The sequence below is a fragment of the Platichthys flesus genome, chromosome 14 (genome assembly GCF_949316205.1).
Source record: "Platichthys flesus chromosome 14, fPlaFle2.1, whole genome shotgun sequence".
Taxonomy (NCBI): domain Eukaryota; kingdom Metazoa; phylum Chordata; class Actinopteri; order Pleuronectiformes; family Pleuronectidae; genus Platichthys; species Platichthys flesus.
Window position 1 is genome coordinate 8,019,329 of NC_084958.1, and position 21,749 is coordinate 8,041,077.

Below are 21,749 nucleotides of genomic sequence, written 5' to 3' on the forward strand. Positions count from 1 at the left end.
TGTCTTAGACCGAAGGGGAAAACACTCTTCGTCCACGTAGCAATGACAAGTGGCCAAAGTAGTGTTGAAGTGTCCATCATGTTCATGAATTATTCATAAAATCACGTTTATATTTCCATGAACGTTCTGAAATTCCCGACGAAGATGTGAGGACTCGTCCCTGTCATCCTCCCCTGGAGCTCAGCATGGCGCAGGAGGACAAACGCAGCCTGGAGGCGAAATTTGCTGCTGCGGTTAAAGTGATGCGGAGTTTACCCGGAGAAGGTGAGAACTAATTGTGTTTCGTTCCTCTGTGATTGTAAGTGACTTGACGTGAGGTGCTACGCGGTGTGTAGACTGTGTTGTGTGTAAACACTGCAGGTGGCTGACCTACATGCAGGGCGCCGTAAGAGCTGTCAGTGTTGGCTGAGCCTCCATTCATAAAGCCGCTATAGAGCTTTATGAATAGAGGATGAGAGCTGGTCTAATAAAAACTTCTGTAGCGCATCATGATAACTCCTCAGTTAAAATGCATTTCAAAGCAGTCCTACACCTTGAAAATCATAATAATGTAAAAAATTACAAACAAATTTGATGTAGCATGGTAACAGGAGTAATTTGTATTTGTTTACTTTAATATTTGAATTGTGTTTATACATATATTCCCTTGCACAAGTGATCCCTTATTTAACTTGTATCTCTGTGCATGTAACAAATACAAATCCTTGACTTCTTTATATTCCACTTCCTTCCTGTCTTCCTCAGGTCCTTTCCAGCCATCTGACGACATGATGCTCATGTTCTATGGTTACTACAAGCAGGCAACCTCGGGCCCCTGCAACATCCCCAGACCCAGCGGCTTCTGGGACAGTGGGGGAAAAGATGAATGGCATGTATTTTATTGTTTTTTTTTTTTTCATGCACATGTTATTGTTGAGTTTCCACATTGAAATGCACAGTTGTGGCTAACTGCAGTAAGCAGAAATAGCCATGAATGGATGTCAAAATATGCCATTCAATCGAGGTCTGACCCTCCCCGGTACATTCAGATCACATTCAAGTTATGGTGAGATAATTCCCTGCTATACAATGACAACTAAATATAACTGCTCCATACACTAAGTAAAACCTGTGTGCTGTAGATTAAGTAAGGTGAGATTGCTGCAACACTTACAGCCTCTCTCACTGCATATTTCATCTTATACATGGTTTATCGTCACTCTCTTCTCAGTGTTTGAATGTTGAACTATGACTTTGTGTTGCCAGGGATGCATGGAGCTCCTTAGGAAACATGGACACAGGAGGAGGCCATGAAGAATTATGTGGAGGACATCCAGCTGGTAAGTCCTTTCTGGGAAAACTAAGGCTGAATAGAGGGAGCTTGCGTAATAATAAATACACAGGCTTCAAAGATGGAATAGTCCAGTCTAGCATGGATTTTATATATTGTATAGAATCGATGAATGCAAATATCCTTATTAATTTCTCACCTCATAGCTATATGTCTATATCTATATGGTATTTCAGTTCCCCTGTGAATCCAACACATAAACGTGTTCGCCTAATAATTGAATCTAATAAACTTGTTTTCATTGTTACTTGTTGACAATGTTATTACACCTATTTATACAAAAGCATGTGTCATACACTCGTTCTCCGTTTTAACACTTTTGCTGTCAGATTCTGGAGACAATCCCCATCTCAGACGAAGTGTCCGACCTGGTTCAGAAGCTTGGCAACTTCTACATTGAGATAGATGGAGAAGGGGAAGAAGCTGAGGAAAACGAAGTGGACAGGAGAGCCTTCACCAGGCCTTTTGCAAATCACGCAGGTAATGACACATGATACGAGACACTTGGAGGCATGTCAAAGGAAGAAAAAGTACAACAATCCAGGAGGGCCACTGCTGCTCCAGATGTGCTTCTGCTTTTCATCTCTTTTTCTCAGCCACAGCTTTTATTAAGTGTGCCTGAGCTTTTCTTACATGTCTTTTTGTCACTAGATGAGCTGATCAAACCCTTTAAGAAACCAACAATGGAAGGCAAGTCTGTAGCTGTAGAGTTGGTAGACTGCTCCTTGTGGCCCCAGTCTGAAAAAAGCCTATTTTGAATTAATAGAGCTGCATTCATTCACATTTTAGTTGGCTAGCCAAGGGCATCATGATATTTAGGCTGAATTTAGGCTGTTAGTTGTGTGATAGTTGTGTGTACAGTCTGGCTTGTTTCGTGGTTAGTCAGTGTGTTTGTTTTTTGGCTTTGTAGAGCTCTTTGTGGTAGATATGTAGTGTGTCGAACCAGTGACTTGTCACGTGTATATTCGTGTTTGCTTTGTGTAGATATATGCAATATATTCCTTGACACAGAGTTAATTGAGCATGTTTCCCTCAATGTTCAGGCTATGGGGATCTGTGGGATGATATACAAAACCTCCAGAATGCAGACAGTTATTATGGTGTGAGTGTCAGTAGCACGGAGGAGCATGGAAGTAAAGAAAACAGTGAAATGGAGAGAAAAGAGGAAAGTAGTGATGGAAAGAGGAGTGAGGACGAGGAGAATGAGGATGAAGAAGACAATACAGAAGACGACACGGAGGAAGAGGAGAAAAGAGGTACCATCAGTAGTTTTGTGCTGTGAAGTAGTGTGTGTGTGTGTATGTTATGCTATAGGGGTTACACACACCAAGCCAGCAGAGGGCATGAATATTGTTTTGCAATATTTAAAGGGTAAGGTTTCGATATCATATCTTTTTCTTGGCTTGAACAAATCTCATGAAAGAAATTAAGCAATCGAAAATAGCAAAATTGTTGCGGCCCAGATTTGGCTCCCACTGTAACCCTGTCACCTGGCCCACATATTGCATGGAAGGATGGCACTTAGACGGTCCACTCCTGTTTGCCAGATCTGGGCTGGAATTAAACTATATCAATACCGCATGTCAAGCAAAGAGGGCCTCCAATTAGTTTTGTGCTATTTGGGCCAATATAACCATTTACCACATGGGCCACTTTAGATTCACAATCCAGATTCGGCTTGCAGGGAGCCCCACATGTTCGCAAAAAAAAGGCCCCCATTTGTTTTTGGATATTTTGGCTACATTCGCTTTTTTACAAGTCGGCCAATTTAGGCTTACTTACATTTTGTCCATGCCACAGGAAGGCCAGAAGCTTCTCGACATTGCCTGAAGTGACCCACGTTCATATGCAATTTGGGATGCCTGATTTACTCTTTTACATCAGTTGTTGTGTTGTTTTGTGTTAAAAAATACAGCAAATAACCACACTGTTGTACTGGACAGCATGTGTCTTCATTGTCATGAACACGAGCACTGACATAAAACTTTCCTTGCAAATACTCATGGTCAAAGTCATCCATTAAAATTATCATGACATATTATTCTGTGCTGACAATGTGAAAATATTTATAAATACGTATCTAATATCTTTTAATGACATTTTCTGACATCTAAGTAGTGTAATTATTTACACAATGTCAAATTATTCCAAGGTACATAAGGGGGTCCATGAGTGGGTCACCTTAATATTTTCGTAGCCAATGTGTGGACTGTTTGATCTGGTAAGGAGTCCTGAGAATCTCTGCACTGGTGTTCAAAATGTGTATCAATACGCAGCTGAAATTAGTCCCTAACAAATACATATTGCCCACTCCTGTGTGTGTCATGAGCTTAGAAGCCTGTAAAAATGTGTGTTTGACCTGTTATTAACCTGAGATGCTCTGCAATGAATGCTTAGTTCCTGTGGCTCAGATGCCTCTCTCATTTCTATGCTGATCTCTTGGGGTGTGCAGTTCCATCTCTTCATTTCCCTCACGATTCACTTGTCAGTTTTTAGTTTAAAGAGGAAGAAAGCAGCTGTGTCTTTTTTATCTGTAAAAGTAAATCTTGAACTAGTTTCTACCCTCAGAGTTATTTTAAGGGTGCGAGACATATTTGATTTCCTTTTAAAGTCACTGAACGTGATGAGGTGATATGTGATGATGACAAGAGAAATTAAAAGAGATTCAGGTCAGGAGCACATGACAGCACACTCTTTTGTTATTTTTAAACTCCTTCTCTTTCTCTCTTTCTCACCTTGTTTCAGTCTCGACTCCTAAACCACGGCTGCTGATGGTGGGAGACAAGAGGCGAAGGTCTGACACCAGAGGCTCCAGCAGCAGCATGGAACCCAGCATGTCCCCCTTCACCAACGGGACCCACAGCTCGCTCAACAGCGAGGTGGAGGAGGAGGAATTGGCCTGTTCCATCGAGCCCAGCGTGCAGTATAACCCTTATGTGCACTTTAATGGGCATCTGAGTGGTAAGATTGCAAATATAATGCAAAACCTATGTATTTGAATGTATAAGGAAAAAGTATCAAATTTGATTGCACGTATTTCCAAAAACATGATGAAAATGCAAAATAGGTAAGAGTAAAGTACAACAATTAATAATTTGTGTAGAAAGAAAAATGTATATTGCTATATAAAGATTTTTGGTAAAATGTTACTTTATAATACCATATAGTCCTATGGTAAAGCAAATAGGTGACACTTAAAGCCTTACGCTCTACTGCCCATCTAAATAGGGATATTTAAATCATAAAATTATAGGAAAACTTATGTCCCCAAATAATGGCATGAAGATCCAGGCACTCAAAGTAACAAAAACAAAGACAAAGAGTGATTATTTGTAGTCACTACACCTGAAGTGTATTCATGCCATTATATTTTGGAAATGTATTCCCTTCCATGAGCACCAGTGGTTTGAGGGACACCAGTCCTTCCAGCTCTTTCTTCCAAAGACAACTAAATGTTGGATTTCTGTTTTGCACCTTTCAGATCATAGCAATGCTGCTCCTGAGAAGATCCACCGATCCACCGACTCTGATAATGAGGAGTTCTGTGACTCAATGGAGCATTTAGCCATGGAAGAGGTGCTCGATCATCAAAATTGTACACAAATGTGAATTCAAGAAGGTCTTTCCAGTTGGTGGTATTCAATTTCTGGTATGTGGTCATTTTTCTCCGACCAGCGGGTGTTGGTATCAAAAGTTCCGACACCTAGATCAAGAGCTGCCTCCATGAAGCCAAACGAGCTCTGGTTTGAGAGCAACACTACGCTGAATGGAGGAGAAGATCAAGCAGTAACAAGAGATTCCTACTTTAAAGATGGGATTAGTACCAAGAGTCAAAACAACAGCTCCTTATCAAGAAGAGGGAGAGGTGAGTCTTAACTTATACTCTATCTCTAATTTACCTTTCTGGTGTACATGTGCACTTAGCTCACTCTCCTAAGTATTTAATAAGATACATGAGATAAATTTAATCTGCCCGCGGTTTCAGGTTCTCATTCGTTGAGGGCGACCTGCAGCTGTGTGCGGTGTGTTGGTGCAGATGCTGCCAGTTGTGTGTCACACAGCAGATTTCCTGTCGGTGCTTTAAGAGGAAACATCAACGAGCAAATAGCTACAGCTCTTTTGAGGCTGCAGCGCGACATGGCCAATGTGTTGCACCGGCTGCAGGCTCTGGAGATGGTCGCTGTGTCACAGGTGAAACTTCAGGGTTTTTGGCCCTTCATTAAGACTGATGGTGATCGAGACATTATAATTTCTTCATCACAGCAGCTGCTGATCTTTTTCCCATGATTTTGAATATGAAACAAACTTAATTCATATTGCTCTTAATTATTTTTCCTTCAAACACCTCTGTGTTAATATTTAATACAAATATATCAGTCTCCCTGACAATGTATTAGATTTTCTTTAATGAATTTCTGTATTTTCAGTCAAGATCATCGTCACCGAGGCAGGCAGACTCCCTAACAGTGGCACGAAAGGTCCTAAAACATCTGTTTTCATTGTGCAATCTTCTGCTAATTACTTTCTAAACAGGATATAAACAGTTCTCTGTTTGTGTAGGTCCTGAGACCGTCCTGGTGGCCTTTTGACCTCTCTCCACTCACAGTGGTGATGACTGCTATCTGGCCTCTGATTGCCCACTGGCTTTTCCAGCTTTACTTGATGCGGAAGAGGAGGTGAACAAAATCCATCAAAAAAGAAACTCCATGTGTTTAGTCACTGATTAATTTATTTTGATGATGTCATTCCACAAAACTTAAACTATGTTTCACTTTTTCTTCTTGTGTAGGCGAATCCCCTGACTCTCTTACCACCTACAGCATCAGAGACATGAACCTGGGATGAAATTGTTTCTTGTCTTGTGGCTTTGTAAAAGTCACCAACAGACAATGTGATGAGACAACAGTAGAAATGAAGACCCTACGTTAGATAAATGAATGGTCAGAAAGGCGTTGCTCTATGTAACGTAACTATGGAGACTGTGAGGACTTCTAAAGAAGGGAAGATTAATGCATTATTAATGCAGGCACATTTTCAATGTTATAGTTAGCTTAGCATTACCTGCTCTTAGTTATAACTAACAAAATTTATTCAACGTTTAATTGAAACACTTTGATAATCATATATTGCACTGTTAGCCTTAAGTAATAAGAGTGTTGCACCATTGTAAATCACCAGTTAATAATGGTACAGTTTTTGTCAAATATGTTCTTTTCCCTGATCATTATTGACTTTGGCCTTTTATACTGATAGACTGAATATGTAGACATATTTCAGGAGAATTTCCTTTGAGACCAAATAGACATTTAAGCCGAAATATATGTTAATTTATTTATAAAAGTAAATGTTGGTTTCACAGCTTCAGTGAAACTCTAGTAAAGGTTGGACAAATCATATACTGTATCAATATATTAGATATTTATTCTTGTTTCTTGTCAGATGTACAGTGGAAAGGAAGGGGGTTGTTCAATATAAGCAAGGTTACAGTGCTTTCAAATATACAGTGGTAAAACATCAGTATATGAAGCACATTTGAAATGCAATAAATACCCTCATGAAACGTTTTCATTGTAGAGATTCTTTTATTTTTGGTATAACATAACACAGATTAATTTGAACTGAAAAGCTTTAAGAGCTTTTGAAAAAGGGATTTTGTTTGTGTGCTAAATCCTGTTCACTCCTGTTTACATGTAGGTTTTAAATACAAGGAGGAAGTGAGTGTATCACACTGAAGACTTTTGTAAATTAGCAAGTACTATTACTTTAGAAAAAAATGCTCCAGATTGTAATTTGTAACTTAAATTGTTCTTTAAGTTTATGACGATTAAGGATAAAAATATGGGGATATTTTATACATTTTTATTAGATATGAAGATACTGAAGTGAAACCTCTTTGTTGGATGTGTGTGGTAAAGGTTTAACATGTTTTTTTCTGTTCCATCCTCTTGTTTGTCATACAGGTAATGTAGGTTGTATAGATTTAGAATTTTAAATGAAATATTTGAAGAAAAACATAAATATTAAAGTATTATTATTATAACGATGTAATGACAGAGGCTTAATGGGCGGAACCCTTCCAGTTCTGTGAAGGAGGAACAGATTTCAACGGGGACAGAAAGTTTGTCACAACGCCGGTGAGGTCATATCCGGTTTCCTTGACCTGTCAAGTTGTCACGTCAACTATCTGCGACCGAAAGTTAAAGCGAAACCAACACGGACTCTCGAGGGCAGCGGAGTAAACTCCTGCAGCTTAGCGGCCGTCTGCTCCCGCTGAGAATCAAATCATGTTCTCTCTGTCAATGACGGTCCAACCACAGGTAAGACAGCGACGGGCCAAGCTAATGTTAGCATTGTTGTTGTTTTGGTTATATATCTGTGGTTTTGGTCCTGTCCCGGTTCAGCCGAGCCTGCTAGCATGCTAATTTAACATTAGCCGTTTTATGTGGGACTGAGATAGCTGTTGACCTTTGGTTCAGGTTTAGTCCTGTGAAGTACATGTAAGTTAACATGAATACTTAGCCCCTGTGTGGGCCGTGGACTTGACCGGTTAGTGCTCTCCTGAACGCTCAGTGTCCTGAGCTGCCAGAAGGGAACCTATGTCAGGGACAGACATGTTAGAGGACTCATGCATATTCTTATAAATCAGCAGTTTATACAGATTATCCGAAGAAAACTGTGTCTACTACCTACTTGTGTCTTATTTAGAAATAATAAGAAGGTTGATTTAGATCATGGAGACTAAATGACTCCATCTAGCTGGTGTACTTTACCTGGGGCCAGTGTAGATAGAGAAATAGAGAAAAATCCCTCAAGAACTACAGATGAAAGTGTATGGAGACTGAGCAAATAGTCATTACCATAAGAGATGGAAATTGTTAAGAACTAAATTGAAGTGCACCGAAGGTATCCAAAGCTATCATTTCTCCATGTGAGCTGACTTAATATGGTAGCATGTATGACAGTGGTCATATCAATGTCCTTCGCAGGTGACGGTGCCCCTCAGCCACCTCATCAACGCCCTCCACTCCCTGAAGAGCTCAGTGGGAAGCAGTAGCAGCTCCACCTGCAACTCAAGGAAACACAAGGAGCATGCCGCCGACTCACCACAACACTGTACAGAGGTACGCACCAGCAGGAGAATATTACAATATGTCGTAATGATCCACATGTTTGCCTTCACACTTCCATTGGCTGAACGGTGCATATAGCACAAACAATTCACAAGGTGGCCCCTGTACTAGGTTCACCTTCACTGGCTGTTATGATGTATTAAAACAGCTTATAACCCCGTTGAAAATGTGTAGATTCAGTAATTTGTTCGTTGATTAGAGCATAGTTAGAGGTGGCTTTGTACTGAACCACATTATGTTGGGGAGGTTTTCTAATTTATTTATTTTCTATTTAGATAGATGAAGGAGGCAGGATATTAGAAAGACCTCTGACCAAGATGCTGCACAATTTAACACCAGCCAGCCAACACCTCAGTACTAAAATATAGATAGATAGATGGACATACTTTAATGATCCTAATTTTGGCCATTTTTGAATCACAGCAGCATGTCAAGGGCATTGCACACAAAGCAAAGAACTAAAGGCTAAATTGCAGTAGTTGTTTTAACATGACTAAAGTAAATAAATATGACTAAATGATGTGCAGTAAAAAATAATGTGAAGAAAATTAAGTTGACAGTTGTTGCAGGAGTAATCAGAGAGTTTGGTGTAGAGAGAAACTATAGGGCTCATAGTTTTGAAGGTTCAACTTTTGAAAGAGGTGAGAAGTTGTACAGTCCTATTACTGTGGGCAGGAAGGATTTCCTGTATCTGTCCTTGGAGCTCAACCAGTCAGATGGAGAAAGTGCTCCTCTGTCTGTCCACAAGGTGGTGGAGAGGGTGCTTGTAACTGTCAATGAGGGGTAACAGTTCGTTCAGTGCCCCCCTCTCCACCACCACTTACAAAGAATCTGGTTTGCAGCCAATGACGGAGCCAGTCTTCTTAATCAGTTTTTAAGTCTGTTAGTGTCATATTTATATATAAATATACATAATTCAATGTAAAGCTCTGTTGTAGTGTCACACAAGGAACACAAAAGCAAACAAATGAAGTTATTCATTTAGATTGTGCAGGTGTAATTAATAGTGTTCAACTTTGCAAAGAACCAAACTCAACTTTCTGTTCTGTACTTCTTTCAGCCTGTGTTGAACCTGCGGGAGCTTGGATTATCTGACCTGGGAACACAGCAGCTGGATGAGCTTGTGAACAGTGTGTTACCATGCTTGAGCAAGCTGGAAGCGCCGCTTCCACTTGGCAGTCAGATAGCCTGGAGGACGTCTCATCTCTCTTCACACTCCTTTTTCTTCAACAAGCATGGTGAGGATGTTTATTATTGTTTTAAACACCGGTTTCTATGGTCCTTTTCTCAAGAACAAGCTGCCTGGTACCTGAGGTGTGAACTGTGTCAACTACAAAAAGCAAAATTAAAACACTCTTTCAGGCTTTTGCCTGATTTTCTGTATCTACTCTGTCCAATGGTGATGCAGGTTTCCTGTTAAGCTGCTGTGTAGTTATTTCTTTTGCCTAAGTGAGTTTTGAGTGCTATGTCTAATTGCTTTATGGATGTCTGATGCATTTGTATGTATGCTTTATTTTATAATCATCTTATTAGTATATGTTATTATAGTATACACCTTTGAATCTGTTTATATACATTGTTATCTCAATGTGAAGCACTTTTTCTTGGAATGATATTTTCCATATAAATAAAATTGCCATTATTAAACTTGAACCCTCCAATAATACGTGTGACTATTCATGTTCAGTTAACATTAATTTATCTGTGTATTTGTTTCTTATACATATGTAATAAAAAGCACTTTCCCTCTGTTTCCAGGGTTCTCATATAGTCCAATTCCAATGTCAGCCCAAGTTTTATCCAGGCAGCAGCTTCCACCTTTTCAGTCTGTCTTCACAGAGCTACACCACTGGCCAGGTAACCATGGATTAGAAGCATTTATAAGAGATGTAATAATCTATCACTGATCCAAAGCATTGCATTCAGTGACTAATAATACTCGAGTTACTTTGCTTGTATGGTGTTTGAAAACAATGTAGACTACTCTTGCTAGTGAGATTATGATAAATATTCCTGCTTACTGTTGACAATATCTTGCTTTTACGATAATTAAAGTTATATACAGTATAAATATAGTTGTTTTTAAACTACTAATATGTCATATATTTACTTTATATTGAAAGTGTTGGTCCAGAGCAGGGGCTTTAAAACATTAAGGACCAAAACCAGACAACTGCAGTCAAACTATGAGCGCCCCCTGGAATCTGAAGGGTTCACACCGTCTTTTATGAAGGTAGGTATTTAGTGATGTGTTCACACACTTGGTGCTATATGGGAAATACTTAATATAAGTCCACAACTGAAATAGCTGTGGGTTTTTTTCTTAGTTTCCTCTGCAAATGCTACACAGTTAAACAAGTGAAGGTACTAAGCAGGGGTGTCAAAACTTTTTATCCCAAGGGCCTTTTTTAAATAAATGCAGAGCAGACCTACCATTGCAATTGATTGTGAAGGTGGGATAGAAGTGAAGGAGTATTCTGACTACGTGATTACTCAAGTGTAACTTGGCCTTGTGCTGCAGGGTTTCCTTTCCCGTGACAAGGGGATTGAAGTGGAAAGTTTAGACAGCCTGACGAGGAACAAGAACGTCCCGGATGGACAACATGAGTCTTTCAAGAGGGGCTTCGCTGAGGGTTTCCTGAAAGCTCAAGCCTTGACACTACGCACACAAGGCAAATCTTAAATCACCCACATAAATGTTATCATACAGAGGTTACATTAGGAAACAGCGATGATGTTTTCATGTTACTTTTCCACCTGTTCAGACTCCCTGAAGAGGACTCGTCTCATCCTGCTGGTGCTGCTTCTGGTTGGGCTGTATGGTATCTCCAAGACCCCGTTCCTATCGGGTAAAGGCTCCTTTTCTCATCTGAAGCTGCTTTTTATCACCGAAAATTCAACTTGGACCTTGAAAATGATTAGCTGTTAAATTGCTCAGAAAAAGTCTGTAGCTGATGTGAAAGTTTGCGTTGACTGGATACAGGTTTGAAAAAAATGAATAACACGCAAAGGCTGTAAAGCACTAATATAGACAATTGCATGTCACTATTTAATAACTCTTAACAGTAGGCTGAGTTTGTGTGTGTGCGTTTAAGTATATGTTCATTAACCAAGCCTTGCAGTGTGATTTCGAACTTTAATCTAACCATTTTGGGCAGTGCGGTTCCGAACCACATCAGGCCTGGACTCTGCTCTGGACCCGGTTCAGATGAAAAACGTGACATTTGAACATGTCAAAGGTGTGGAAGAGGCAAAGAATGAACTGCAGGAGGTGGTGGAGTTCCTGAGAAACCCACAGAAGTTCACAGCTTTGGGAGGAAAGCTGCCAAAAGGTAGAGTTGTCCTTGTGCATTTTATGTTAAATGAAAAGCTTAATGAATTATAGCAATTCTATAATATCTTATCATCTGATATGGTGACAGATCAATACTTTTCAAGGTTCTGATTTCTCTTCATCTCCTCTACTTCCTCACTTTGTACTTTAGGTGTTCTACTTGTCGGCCCTCCAGGGACTGGTAAGACCCTGCTGGCCAGGGCGGTGGCTGGAGAGGCAGATGTACCATTCTATTATGCCTCTGGGTCAGAGTTTGATGAGATGTTTGTTGGAGTGGGAGCAAGCCGCATCAGGAACCTTTTCAGTGAGCTAACTTTTAAAATTGATCTTTTTCTTTCTCTATTTTGTCCTCACAGGCCAATTGAATATTAATGTTTTTTCTCCTAACCCATGAGCTGCCGAATTTTGGGATTTTATAGGAATGAATACATAATTGTTCTGAGTATTGTACTCATTTTTTTCTAGGGGAGGGTAAAGCCAATGCTCCCTGTGTGATCTTCATTGATGAGCTGGACAGTGTTGGTGGGAAAAGGATTGAGTCTCCCATGCACCCCTACTCCAGACAGACTATCAACCAACTGCTCGCTGAGATGGATGGGTAAAATTATTGATTGCATTTCTTATACTTCAGTTATATTATTAAATTAAATTATTGAACTTTAGATTGTGAATTTAAAGTGAAATTGAATGTCCTCACTGGCAATGTGTGATAGGTTTGTTATGCATTTGTGAACAGATAATAAGAGAAGATAAAATCTTCTGTGATTATTCGCTGCTTGATTTTTGAGGCGAGAACCAGTAACGAAAGGTTAAGTAGTGAAACCAAACTTTTTACTTTATGTACCTTAGTTGTAAGAACTTACTCATATAGCTACTAAATTACTTAACCTTGTTATGTTACTTTGTACTTCATGAGCTTAATAAAGAAATTAACTGTAATTGTGGGAACTGTGGAAATTAACATAAGACCATGTAAACAATTATGTTATTGTGATGGCAATATTGAGTGATATCTTTATGCAAATGTTAATAAAGAAACTATATATAGGTAAAAAGTAACCACATTGGAATGTGATCATATTAAGTGAATACATGACAGATCAAAGTACTTCATCACACTGATACAAACACCTTATTACTCTGACTGATTTACAATACAGTCTGCAATTCAGATAATAATGAACCATGTTTAATCACAAGATCACAACTACAGTGTACAGTTCTGTACACTGTAGTTCACAAGTGATTCAAGAGAAAAGTATTGAATTACTGACCCTAATGTGAATGCATCATGTGACACTTCATAGGTTTAAACCAAATGAAGGTGTGATCATCATTGGAGCAACAAACTTCCCAGAGGCTTTGGATAAGTATGTTCACATCTGTGTCTCTTGAGATAAAATGTCAAAGCTTACACTACACTAGTGGAAATGACAAAGTTTACAACCGTCAGAGTCCCACTTTGTCCTTCTCAATAACAAAGAACAAACTACAGCTTTGAATTATACTCTGGCCCAGGATCAGTGTTTTTATAAGCTTATTTCCCCTTTCGCAGTGCCCTGGTCCGCCCGGGACGTTTTGACATGCAGGTGACTGTCCCCAAACCAGATGTGAAAGGACGCACAGAGATTCTCAACTGGTACCTGAAGAAGATTAAAGTAGATCCAGGTGTGAAATAAGTAAATAATATAAGCCAAAATATGTCTTTATCAAATCTATAACTGTAGTACCCTGGAAATCATAGGCTGAATATTAAAGGTATTTATAAGATATCTGCTTTGCTTCTGTAAAGCAATAACAAAGTCTGAGCTGTTCTCAGAGAACTGTGAGAACTGTGTGAGTGTTGTGTTTTGTCTGTACAGCTATCGAGGCCAAAATTATTGCCCGGGGCACGGTCGGCTTCTCGGGCGCTGACCTGGAGAATCTGGTCAACCAGGCGGCCCTGAAGGCAGCAGTGGATGGCAAAGACATGGTCTCTATGAAGGAGTTGGAGTTTGCTAAAGACAAAATCCTCATGGGTGAGAAACGCTCTGTCAATTGGTTAAGATGAGCAGCACCACTTGACTTTTTCCTTTTCAGTGTTTTCTTTGCAGACACTTTTTTTCAACCAATCCCTATCTTCGCTGTCTTTCTCTTTTTCTTTCTCACACGAGTTTATGTTTGTCGTCCCTGTCCTTTTGCAAGGTAGCACCAAATATTACTTTATTTCCCCTGGTTCATGGTTCGTTGCCATCGTTTCGGCCGAGGAATAGGAAGCGCAAATCTGAATGGTCAGTAATGAACCTTCATGTATATCAATGAGGGAGCACAGAGATTCCAAGATGGCACCTGGAGGATGATTGCAGATGCTATCGGTAAAGATGAGGCATCTGCTGGAAACTATGGAACGACCTCCACGAATGGATTGTGATTGTAAAGGAGTGGCCAAAGTGGAGTTCCTAGAGGAAACAATCCGGTGCCAACCCATTCTGTTTGTGTTTCTCCTTTGCCTTTTTCCGTTTAGGGGAAGCATATGCTAGCAACACGCAATTAACAATCCATCAAACTTATGCACATCTTCAACCCTTCTGTTCTCTCTACTTTAAGGTCCTGAGAGGAGGAGTGCAGAAATAGACCAGAAGAATAAGCGCATCACAGCGTTCCATGAGTCAGGCCATGCGATCGTTGCCTACTACACCAAAGATGCCATGCCAATCAACAAAGCTACTATCATGCCCAGGGGCCCAAGTCTGGGACATGTAAGAAAGCCAGGAGCTTGTTTTTTTCTTACATTTTAACGTTGGGTTCTCGACTTTGAAACCAGATCTGGTGCAAATCTTTTCTCCTTTTTCTCTCCAGGTGTCAATGCTTCCAGAGAATGATCGCTGGAGTGAGACCCGATCTCAGTTACTGGCCCAGATGGACGTCAGTATGGGTGGACGTGTGGCAGAGGAGATTATATTTGGCCAGGAGTACATCACAACAGGTAATTAAAGGATTTTAATAAGGTGTTTTGGTTTAGGGGGGGAAATTGGAACAAACAGTGATACATTTTTTGCACAAGAAAATGTGTTGAGCAGTATGAATTAAAAAAAAAGGCAAGTTAAGTGGTTATATAAATGTACTTTCTTCCTAAACAGGAGCATCAAGTGACTTTGACAGTGCGACCAAGATCGCTAAGATGATGGTGACCAGATTTGGAATGAGTGAAAAGGTAGGCGAACTAAACAGAAACACAAAAAGGAAAGACTGTTAACATTATATTCCCTTTTTTGATAGAATTCAACATTTATTTGTGCATTGATTCACCTCTTTTTCTCCCAGTTGGGTGTGATGACCTACACTGACATTTCACGGCAGAGCCCAGAGACACAAGCTGCTGTGGAGCAGGAAGTCAGGCTGTTACTGAAGGTCTGTTTAATCCGTCATAGAATATCTGAATTTGAAAAACCATCTCGGAGCCGGTATGAATATTTCTAAGCATCTTTTCTCTTGCTTTACTCCAGGAGTCGTACGAGCGTGCTCGAGCCCTGCTGAAGTCTCATGCCAAGGAGCACAAGAACCTGGCAGACGCTCTGCTCATGTATGAGACACTGGATGCCAAAGAGATCCAGCTGGTCCTGGAGGGCAAGAACCTGGATGCGAGATAAAAGCAGCAAGAATAGCAACAATCACAGGGAAGCAACAGGGAATGGGGTCATATTTTACAAGCGTTAAGGAGGGAGGAATGGACTCAGTTTTGGAATAATGAACCAGAGAAGTATGAAGTCAAGTGCTCATGTGGGACGCTTTCATCTCTGCATGCTGTCTTTCATTCATTGAATCTTATCAATATTCCCAGACAAGTTGTTTCGTTTGAAATTCAAACATAACTTTCCTGTGTTCAGAGGTAAGCAGATGTATGAAGCACATGTTCATTGTATGTGGAGAAGGTCAAATGTCTGATTTTAAGGATGTCGCTCAGCTCACTTTATCAGCTGATGTTAGGAAATTCTACATTTTGTAAAATATGCAACCGAAAAAAGTCTATGGATATTTAATTTGATTAAATTCTGTTCACCAAGGTCTATTTAGATCCTCATGTCAGTGGGAAATGCTGAGCATCAAATACAAGTACCCCAAAGAGCTACTTTAAAGCAACACCATGTAACTTTTACTGAGCAACAGCGCCCTCTACAGTCACATGTGCTAAGTATGAGTATGGTATGTATGAATGAAGGCTCTGTGTCCAACAACTGAATGGTGGATATTCCTCATGATACACTGTTTCCTGAACCAGAAGAGCTGCCCGTGTAACAAATACACCCAACTCTGTTCAGAATTCTTCATATTTTGAAAGTTTCCTCCCCTAATATTAGAACTAAATGCAGTTTTTTAATGACCTCCAAGTCTTTTTAACTGATCTACAGTTCGGCATTACTCAGGAACTTGTGACTCTCAGTCAGGTACACATGTCTCACAGGAGATGGTACCTGCTCATCAAAGTTAGATAGAGCAAGACCAGACTTTCATGGAGTGGAGTGGGAATGAAAGTGTAAATTGGAAGCTGATATGTAAGGTTATAAGTTACATAGTGTTGCTTTAACTCAGTTGATTAATGTCAGGCTGTATTTCCTACTTTAGCTTATTAGTACGTAGAACTGTAGTGAGTTTTCCATCAAGTTCATGGTGTATGGGATGAGAAGATCATACGTACATTCTCCTGTCCTGCTCTTTCCGTCGGCCCCCTGTTGCTGAAAGGTGGCCTTTTGGAGGAATGTACTGTTAAGTGTATATTTTTCCCCTTTCGAAGTAGAAAGTGTAAAAAGAGAAAACTACAACGTCGCAGCACTTTGGGTAAGTGAACAACATCGAAAACACACTTGTGCTATCCTCATATATTTTATTTAATTCACGCTGTGTGTTCAGAACAAAGAAAGTTGCATGTAATACACACTGCACTTATGTAGACGTACAGCATCGGGATTGGAATCGTTTGGATTTTATACTTGTGAGGGTTGGCCAGTTCTATCAGTCGCAGTATTGTGCATTGCTGTCTGTGAACAATGTGAAACAAACATGAAGCTGTAATGAGTAGAGACATCCTTGATTCTAAATGTGACATTTCAACACAGGTTGTGGGTAGAAACTTGCAGTCATGTTTTTATTAAATTATTGAATGTCTTCATTTTTTATAGAATAGTTGAAGCAGCAACAGTGTGTGTCATCTTTCATTTTACATTGCAGAACAGGAAGTATATACAGTTGTTTTCTTTTATCAGCACCAGCATATGCCATTTTATTATTGCACCTGAAATAAATAAAAAGAAGCCTAAAGAAATTACAATATTAACCTGAAGTTGTCTTACTCTTCCTCGATTCCTCGAATCATAAGAATTTGAATACCCTCAGTTCAACAACATTTACATACTCCAAACAGTGTCAGGAACACTGGGATGAACATTAAGCCATGACACACCCCAAATGTAATCACAAGAAACATAACTTTGAAGAATGTCCTGAAGATGTAACTCTTAGAAAAGGACAGTGCCACCACTCCTAAAATAGTGGACAATGCTCCTTGAACAACAGGATACCCTAACTGGGCCAAGGCCTCCATAGCTCTCTTATTGACATCGGCATTGTCACTGGAGACGAAGGCGTAAGAAATATGTGCTGAGAAATCCACAGAGAACCCAATGCTCATGATGAGGTTTATCATGGAAATGGAGTCCAGGCTTACGTCCCACAGGGCCATGAATCCTGTCACGCCGACAATGACCGAGCAAATCGCAAACACCACCCAAAGCGAGCATATAGGACTGGGTATCAGGACCAGTGCGATGACGAGCATCACAACCACAGCCACCAGGAGGGTTTGGATGGTGTTGCCCACGATGACAGTGTACTGGTCAAAGTAGATGAAAGAAGGATGGTAGACCATGAGACCTATTGAACAATTCTCTGCTGCTTTCCTGAGGCCGGTCATAGTGTCGTCCTCTGAGTTTCTGTCTAGCGTCTGAATGAAAAAGCGAGAGGCCTGAATCACTCCACTCGCTGACGTGTTGATGTCTTCTCTGAATATTGGGCTAACGTTTAAGAAACCGGCCAGATTGTCTTGGTAACCCTGTTCATAGCTTATGTTGAGACCAAATCCATTTGCAGCCTCTTGATAATAATTAAACCAAGCTAATGTATTATTGACATGGCTCAATCTTTCAAAATCTGCAATGCATGTGTCCAATTTCTTCATTACTTCCTTATCCCAGTATGCGATGGGTTCTTTTATTACCACCATTGCACTGTAGTAATATTTAGAGAAATGCAGACTTTCAGCATCGTAGTATTTATTAATGTAGGAGTCATCCAATGCCAGATTGCTGATATCCAGTCCCTCCTGTAAGGTCGTACAACCATAGATACTAACGGCCAGATAGGCTACATATATGACACCTACAATGGATTTAGTCACTTTGTGTGTTAGAAATGGGCCATAGTTTTTCTCAAAAATGCGACTCATGAACTCACTCTCCTCGTTTCCAGTGAGTGGATCGTACCTTCCTCCAATACAGCAGATTTTGGAGGCTTTTGATTTCCCATCAGGTAAGTCTTCTGGGATTTTGCGACAGGTGAACCAGTGCCTGTTCTTCCCCTCCCTCTGACCATTCAAAGCCATACAAGCCCCCAGGAAAGTGATGTTGTACAAATAGCAGAAACATATAGAAATCCCAGCATAGAGGCAGAAGGACCGGACCGAGCCAAAGGTAGTGATGCAGCCCAGGAAAAGAGCCAGAGCATCGGTCAGCGTGGTAATGGTGATGGAGATGGCCGCCTCCTGGTAGGTTTGGGCCAGCCGCTCTGGAACGCAGTCAGTCACTTTGGTCCTCTGCCAGCAGGAGATCATGATGAACATATCATCAATTCCAATACCTTTTAAAAAGAAGAGGAAGGATAATTCAAAAGGCACATATGACTTCTGACTGTTTGTTTGTTTGTGAGTCAGCATTTTGCACATGTCTTGGGGGGCATGGGAAAGGACAGGAAGAACACAACATTTTGGCTGCAGATTTTTTTTTTTGGTGTAGGCCTGTGTAATATTTGGTAATTTAAAAAAGCCCAAAGTCTTAGGTAAAGATAGCACCTCTCCCATGAAACACTGCTCCTTAAGTTTCTGAAACACACTAGTTTGACTGATACGTCCGCATTGTCATGCTGCATGTGACAGCCAGAGGCCGACATTTCCTACACGCACTGGAAGCGTTTGACCAATCACTGAGTGGGCCAGCTGGCCAATCAGAGCAGACTGGACTTTATACCTGGGCGAGGTAAATGCTATCCTATCCTTTCATTCTATTTCCAGCTTTATAACTTTTACAGGCAGCCATTGGGTACAATAACATTCTGATTATCATCAGAGTTGTGTACATTAACTTTTGGTCTTCAAGAACCAAACAATGTTTTTATAACGGGAAAGCGTTTCTAAATAATGCACACCAAAAAAACTAAGAAATCTCATTACATAGCATCTCACCTGTAAATGGAAAAAGGAAAATTATGGTTTTAATTCAAAACTACATACAATGAAAATCACGTGAATAAATCTATGAATTCATTTTTTACTCTACTTGGAAGTTATGTTTATTTGAGTCCTTTTGAGAACACAACCCACCTAATACCAGAAAAGGACAGGAGGCCGCTGTCATCACAAAAGGTTGTCCGACCATCATCAGCAATCCAAAACCACTCAGCACAGCCATACCTGTGGCGATCACCCCACATGTTGCAACCCACACCTTCGACCGCACATTATCCGTCCTGAAGGAATCAGACATTACAAGGAGTCAGTCACTCAATACAAAACATATGCTCTTTAAACGTTTTTTAAGTTTTTCTCTATCTGGCTGAAATTAGTTGACACTTGCTGCCAATTCACCAACAAAGCGGTCATTCACTAACCTCACACATGATACGATTGAAAAGGTGATGACGATGGTATACGTGATGGAGAATAGAGAGATGACAGAATCTGGCGATTCTTCAAATTCCCACTGTCTTGACATTGAGGTGGAGTATGACACCTGTAAAGATTTGAAATACATTTTAATATAAATCTATATTTAAAGCATTCAGTTTAAAACACTGCCAGGTTAAAAGTCTGCTTACCTGAATAGAAGTCGTTTGTTCGCTTGCGACCAATTCGATGAAACTTCTCAGCCACAGATCTATTTTTGATTTGTCTTCATCTCGTAAATAGTAAAAAAGCTGAATGGCTTTAGCATTTTCAACAAGTGGCATATCCTTGTACAATGTCACACTCCCCAGACTTCGATACAGAGGAATTTCCATCCCTTTGAACCTATACCATGGATATGTCAAATTGACGGTTTCTATATAGGAGGCATTATAGTTAATAATATCTAGAATATCATTAGAGACGCAGGATCCCATGAAGACAGCACAAAGATCATTAAATGCAATTGACTGGCTGTCAAACTGCACTCCCATACTCCTGATTTTTTGATCCAACTGTAGGATTGCCTGCAGTGACTCCACTGTCAGGATATTATTGTCGTTCGTAGCTATGAAGGTTGCAAAATTCCCGTCTGTGCTCAGCCTCAAGCTGGAAAACATGGAGTCATTTCCGTGAAAAGTTTCCTGGACGTATTCCCTCTCCGCCTTGGCTTTTCCGTCACTAGGTGTGAACTCCTTTTCGAGGTCGTTGGACAGCCTGTCGTCGAGAAAGTAAAACCCGCTCCCCAGACCTGCGGCGAGAATGAGGGGGATGATCAGGAACCACAAGGGATGGGACCCGATGAAATACCCGAGCGTCTCAAAACATTTCACCAGTGGTTTCTCTATGCAATCTGTTTTGCACTTGGCCATAGCTTCAGAAACTTGCTTCTTCAAAAGCTTCTACGTGGTTCTAAACTGCTGCTCCTGTTCTCCGAAATGGAGACCAGCATGCGAAGGAGCTGCATGCGGAATCAACTGTCTTTATTGTGCTGATTTTTATTTCCCTCACATGCAAATATTTGCATAATAGCAGGGTCTGACTTCTCCAGAATTTCAGAGCAGATAACCAGCCTACCAAAGAATGGACCTTTGCACATCTCTGGTTGTTTATTACTGTTCCCCAGGTGATTTCCTTTAATGGTTGAGTGACGTCCTGTTTATGGCTCTGGCAGTTTATTGAGGTGTAGAAGAGGCACAGAAGAGAGATGTGTTGTGCTTAATTGTATTTGTAAGTTTAACATTAGGTTGATTCCAAGTAACTTTACCTAAATGGTACATATACCAAAAGCTTTAGTGACTATCACCGATGGAAGGTCCTGTGTAGGGTTTGTTTCGCTCATTTTACATGTATTTAACCTTTACTGTGGATGAGGAAGTTACACTTCTGCTTAATCTCAATTCAGTAACTGGGTTTAGTCATTCATATCAAATATTACATTCACGTTGATCTTCATGTAATAGATTATGTATATAATGTATCCTGAGTGTGTCTTAAAAAGGTGAATTGATAACAAGAACATAACACTTCTTATGATGAAGCAATATGATATCATCACACTTTCCATTGTGCGTAGGCTTCTAATCTATATATTTTAGAACTTGTTTTATTTGAAGAAATTGTGATTCAAAATACAACTGTAGAAAACAGAAATAAGTATGTACGTTTTAATTCATTACATTTTGACATACTGTCTATGATTGTATGTATTTTATTTTTGTATGTATTTATTTAATGTATTGTATGACTTTATTTAATTTCATGTTTATATACAGTCTTTCTCATTTAAAATGAATATATAGCATTTGATTTGATTTGATATTTTCACTTAATTATATACAGTCAGCTAATTCCACGTACCCAAAGTAACACAAATTTGATTTAAACTCTTGAAGGGTCCATATGGGTCCACATCACAGAGTGTTTATTTAACTCTTTTTAGAGAATCAGTACCGTAAAACTGAATTAAGTGTGTTTATTGACTCT

At 40.0% G+C, this 21,749-nt stretch overlaps 2 protein-coding genes and 1 pseudogene across 3 annotated transcripts; 2 read left to right on the top strand and 1 right to left on the bottom strand.

The window, feature by feature from the left end:
* Positions 1-144: 144 nt before the first annotated feature.
* LOC133967901 (acyl-CoA-binding domain-containing protein 5A-like) lies at positions 145-6,872 on the top strand (annotated as a pseudogene).
* A 625-nt stretch (positions 6,873-7,497) lies between these two features.
* LOC133968222 (ATP-dependent zinc metalloprotease YME1L1-like) lies at positions 7,498-17,099 on the top strand. 2 transcript variants are annotated; one of them, XM_062404138.1, is made up of 18 exons: positions 7,498-7,647; positions 8,317-8,451; positions 9,521-9,698; positions 10,219-10,317; positions 10,584-10,693; positions 10,982-11,132; positions 11,226-11,309; positions 11,619-11,792; positions 11,946-12,098; positions 12,260-12,392; positions 13,102-13,164; positions 13,350-13,462; positions 13,657-13,812; positions 14,381-14,532; positions 14,633-14,759; positions 14,914-14,987; positions 15,098-15,184; positions 15,280-17,099. In XM_062404138.1, exons 1-18 carry the CDS (start codon positions 7,615-7,617, stop codon positions 15,421-15,423), a joined length of 2,166 nt encoding a protein of 721 aa, XP_062260122.1. In that variant the 5' UTR covers positions 7,498-7,614; the 3' UTR covers positions 15,424-17,099. The 2 variants fall into 2 exon arrangements, with proteins under 2 accessions (XP_062260122.1, XP_062260123.1); XM_062404139.1 differs by having other exon boundaries at positions 11,640-11,792.
* Positions 16,642-20,735, bottom strand: LOC133968221 (patched domain-containing protein 3). Its single transcript, XM_062404137.1, has 4 exons — positions 19,916-20,735; positions 19,709-19,830; positions 19,422-19,567; positions 16,642-18,682 (listed from the first exon to the last, which is right to left on the bottom strand). The coding sequence occupies exons 1-4, from the start codon at positions 20,633-20,635 to the stop codon at positions 17,166-17,168; spliced, it is 2,505 nt and encodes an 834-aa protein (XP_062260121.1). The 5' UTR covers positions 20,636-20,735; the 3' UTR covers positions 16,642-17,165.
* Positions 20,736-21,749: the final 1,014 nt, after the last annotated feature.